This window comes from Monopterus albus, unplaced genomic scaffold (assembly GCF_001952655.1).
Source record: "Monopterus albus unplaced genomic scaffold, M_albus_1.0 scaffold4.1, whole genome shotgun sequence".
Classification (NCBI taxonomy): domain Eukaryota; kingdom Metazoa; phylum Chordata; class Actinopteri; order Synbranchiformes; family Synbranchidae; genus Monopterus; species Monopterus albus.
The window spans coordinates 3,668,173-3,673,071 of NW_018127884.1; the positions used below are offsets into that span (position 1 = coordinate 3,668,173).

Consider the following 4,899-nt stretch of genomic DNA (forward strand, 5'->3'; position numbering starts at 1 on the left):
TTTTTGTTTTTGCTTTTTTTTTTTTTTTTAAATAACTATTGGAGAGATCCCCTGAACTGAGTGCCATTTCCAAGTGGCTGACATTTGTAGTTGAGTGAAATGTCTTGACAGCTGTTGGACGAATTGCTTTTATATTTGGTACAAATATTCATGTCATCTATGAGTAAATGACTTTTCTTTTAGGGGTTTAATCAGGTCACAATTTTAATTTGTCCAGTACTTTGGTGTAGTTTGTGTGTTTAGTGCAAATGAGTAAATAGCTCATGCCAAGATGGTGACCATGGTAAACATTATTCCTGTTAAATGATAATTGATGATTAAACTCTTACTTATTTACTCTTACCTATTTAGGGGTGGCTGCTCACATACAGTACTTAACCTCTGCTGCACTGTTTGTTGTACACTAAGCCCAGTAATATTCCTGTGCAAATGTAGGTCAGTATTATTCAGCTAATTTGTAGCCAACTTTTCTTTTTTTATGTGGAATTGTTTCAAGAAGCACATGTGTTTACTCATAACCATCAGCCCTCTCACAATTTTTTGCTCCACTTGCCCTCAGTCTTGGTGTTGTTTATCAGCATCTACTGAATGTCATTTTCTTTGAGACCACAACATACATGGCTTTATTTGTGCCACTTCCCTTCACCACTGTGTCTTTGAATTTGACAGGAACTAATGGAGGAATGGATCCAGCTGGAGAAATGCACTGAAAATCCAGCTTTCAGCTATTATCACCCCTCTGTGTCCCTCCCCTTGTCCCTTGCTTCCACTTTTCTCTTTTCTGCCTCTTGTCTTTCTTTTTAACAGATGTCCCTTCTCAGTGAGGGTTTTAAGGTCTGTAGCTGAAGTAATATGCTTTGGCAGAGCCAGGATTTGGTTTGTGTAAAGCCTTAGAGAGCTAAATGTCAATCAGGACTGTTTTTCTTCCCAGTCCAGACACTTGAGGAATTTTGAGGGAGGGTGAGATACTCAGTGAAGGCGGATAGTAGGAGAAAACAGCATGGTGATGGTGGATAGAAAACCTGAGCATACAAAATACTGCATAGATACAGAATATTTCCTATTTTACCAGCCACACAGTATTGGCTTATGATCAGAACTTCATCAGCATGCAGGTGCCACTGCACTCTAGAACATTATAGTCTTTTGGGAACACTCAAACATTGAATATTATAAAAATCTACAGCATGAAACATGACAGTATTGCTCCATTGTACAATTTAATATTTTGTTTCTAAGTATTGACGAAACACCTGTGATAAAATGAAGTTGTTTGAACTTAGTATTCCATCATCCTCTACACAATAACTAGGTAGTGAACTAGGATGCACTACTATACCTCCCAAATGGTCTGGGGTCTTGACAAGACTGCCAAAGGAACTTTGGGGTGCAGGCTATTTGCTGCTGATGCCAAAGTAATCCTGACCTGGAAAAGTGACCATGTCAGGGAAGGATAGAGTGAAAAAGTTTTCATATGATATTGTTATTAAAATTATGAATTCTATAACCACAAATACAATGCACATGCAAGAATGTGTTACAGATAAAGTTGTAATAAGCAAATGTTCTTTTAAGAGCTGTTTTAAGACAGTATAGAAATATCAACTTAAGAATTATATTAACCTAATCCCTGCTTTTTCTTTTTTGTCTGTTTTGCAGTCGCCTGGATGCGAACCATATAGCCACAGTTCCAGATGACAGTTTTGAAGGCCTTCAGCAGCTGCGCCACCTCTGGTTGGATGATAACAACCTGACGGAGGTCCCCATAGGTTCTCTGAGACACCAGGCGAACCTCCAGGCTCTGACTTTGGCTCTCAATCGCATCTCATACATACCAGACAACGCCTTTGCAAACCTCACCAGTCTAGTTGTGCTGTAAGTTACATTACGCTTCAGTAATTGCGGTTTACAATGAAAATACAAATTAATGAAGGACAAAGGTTTACAGAATGTTTACTTCACAAATACTTCTGGGCAGTTGGGCCTTTGCCACAGCTTTCAGGGTGGATTTAAAAAAAAAAGGCCAGAGACACCAAACCATCCAGTGCACTCATATATTGTTAATAATGTTAATATCAGCCTGAGTCAAAAAGAGACAAACAACCAAACAAAAACCCAAGAAGAACAAAATCTGTAAATGGATAAGTAATGAAATGAGAAGCGAATGTCAGGAAACCATCACTCACTGGATTAATTCCTTCAAAAACACTTGCGTACCATGACATTTAATCTGTCGAGGCTTGTGGTGAGAAGTCTGCAGTATTTGAGTAATACACGGTTTTGCAGTCATTAAAGTGAGCTTCCCAGGACAGCCACCATACAATAAATAACTCAACAGGAACAACCTGCTGGTGTACTTTTTTTAAAAACCTTAATTAGCCAGGTACACTGACTGAGAGCATTCTTTTGTTTACTAAAATGACCCGAGGGAACAGCTGAATGAAGTCAAAGTCACTGGATGTTAGGTTGATCAGAAAAATCCTCAAGCTGATTCCAAATACAAACATACTATAGTATACTTTATATTGCCTAGTAGTATAGGCGTACTATACTAGGCATACTATAGTATACTCTATATTGTTAATAAGTCAGTAAAATCAGTTACTACTTATGCCCAGTTGTTTTGTTTTTTTTTGCCTGCAAGCATTTTTGACAGTGAAATGTGCTGTTGGGCTTTGAATATGAATGTTAATGACACTGTAAAAAAGTAAATCAAGATTATCTTTTTATTTTATGCATGATGGGAAATGTTAAAACCTTCCACCAGAAATATGTGGTGCGTTACAAATCTGAGGATTTGTGCCAAACTTAGATTTTTCACTGCTGCTGTTATACATTCACACAAACACAAACTGAGTGGTAATGCTGCAGGGTTGGCTTTAGGGCCGTCACTTTTTATTTGACTTTTGAACATTCATTCAGCGCAACAGGCAGTTTAATGTAATTTGCCTTGTGGTACAGCAGAGGATGGTCTTAAAATTCACTTGATCAGCTTGAAAATCCTACTTGTCCTGTTGACCTCTCAGTAAAGTAAAAACTAGCAACATTGTGTTTGCTGGGACAAACTGCAGGATAGTAGCAAGCAAAGTTGTGCTGATTGGACAATAAGGACACCAGAACAGTTTCAAGGTGAAACAGTTTGCCGACTCTGCAAAAAAAGGCAGTTGCCTTACTCAAGTACAATAACACATCTGAGGATTCACCTGCATCTCGCTACTCAAGTGAGGCACCAAAATTAGTGTTACCAGAGATGAGTGGTACAGCCTCACCTGATTGTCCTACCCCTGCAACATGTCTTAGCTAAGTTTTCCTGATGCAGCACATGAATCAGCCAAAGCAGCGAGAGGTACTGACTAAAATGTGTATATATATGTGTGTGTGCGTGTGTGCGTATATAATTATTATTTTATTTTAATATGACAGTTAAACAGGAACCTATTAGGCATGGAAAAAGCCTTTTCCATTTACACATACAGCACAGACACCTGATTTCACAGATCACAAGACTGGATTTAAAACCCATGGTGAATGTGAGAGATTATTTTATATCTGTCATGGTATGAAGAACTCGCAGATGTATGTAAAACTGCTTTGCTTTTTCAGGCATCTTCATAACAACAGAATTAAAGAGATAGGGGACAACTGTTTTGCTGGACTCTTGAACCTGGAGACCCTGTAAGTGCATAGTCGTACAGTAGTTGATGGGTGTGTGTTTCAGTTAGTGTGTTTGTGCTCGTGTTTGTGTGTGCTAACAGCTCCTCCTCCCACCTCTGCTCCAGTCCTCCAGACATCATTGTGTCCACTTCCTACTTTAATTTCTCTAGGATAAATAGAGTAAAGCACATAATTCTTATTAAATCTGCCCTCCTACTGTTCATTTCCTCCTGCTACACGGCCATGAATAAACTTTTAGTGACAGCGTGAACAACACATACCTTTACAGGTGACTGGGAATGTCCTGGTACTATATTTGTTTTTTGTCCAAAATCTCAATCTGAAACTGTGTATCTGCAGGTACTCAGGCTAATTCATTTTAACTATACTTTAATGCTTTAGCTTTCTGCCATTTATCATGCAAAGCCAGAGAGAGAGAGAGAGAGAGAGAGAGAGAGAGAAGATAACTCAGCAGTCCTGTTAACTGTGATTAATTGTAGACATTTTTGTTTGAATGTACCACTGGTAAGTAGCTTTAGAGTGGATGGATTTGTTGCACCATAATTCAAGAAAACAGCACTGACATCCAGTCTCTTCTCCATCTCATGCTAGAGATCTTAACTTCAACAGCCTGATGGTTTTTCCCAAAGCAATAGAGGCCCTGCCCAAACTGAAGGAACTGTGAGTAAAATGTCCTGTTTCGCCTGCATGAGGGAAATGTTGTGTGCTGACACTTAAGTCTAGTTTAAAGTTAGCTAGTTTTCTGCAGCAGACTTGGAGTGTTAACACTTGATTTGGTTGAGCTATTTGAGCCTTTTGTTACTTTTGTTTTTGTGTGTATGTATTACCTGACTTGGATTTCAGGTTTCGTATTGAACACTTTCTCCTTTAGAGAGTTAATCATTCAGCCTGCTAGCTAGTCATATGTTTTGACTTCTTCTTGCAGTGGGTTTCACAGCAATGATATTGCTTCCATACCTGAAGGGGCCTTCCATAACAACCCTCTGCTGCAAACCATGTAAGGTCAAACCCCTCTCTGATTTACTGACACAACTTAGAAACACACATTACCCCAATAAGTCAGATTTGTTCAAATGCCACCAATCAAAATGTACAATATGCTTTCTGATGAGCACACATACAGTATGATCTGATATGGGATAGGAGTTTAATGTTTCAGTAGATGAATGTCCAGAAGATGGTGCCATTCTTGCACAGTAAATGATTTTGGTTTGAACTCTCCCC

General features: G+C 38.8%; 1 protein-coding gene across 1 annotated transcript in view; it reads left to right on the top strand.

Annotated features, from left to right (window-relative positions):
- The window catches only part of lgr4 (leucine-rich repeat containing G protein-coupled receptor 4), a 27,914-nt gene that overhangs the window by 15,159 nt on the left and 7,856 nt on the right, over positions 1-4,899 (top strand). The window contains exons 6-9 of the mRNA XM_020607233.1: positions 1,660-1,875; positions 3,604-3,675; positions 4,267-4,335; positions 4,601-4,672. Of these exons, the coding sequence (XP_020462889.1) occupies positions 1,660-1,875; positions 3,604-3,675; positions 4,267-4,335; positions 4,601-4,672 (429 nt within the window). The remainder of the gene's footprint in view (positions 1-1,659; positions 1,876-3,603; positions 3,676-4,266; positions 4,336-4,600; positions 4,673-4,899) is intronic.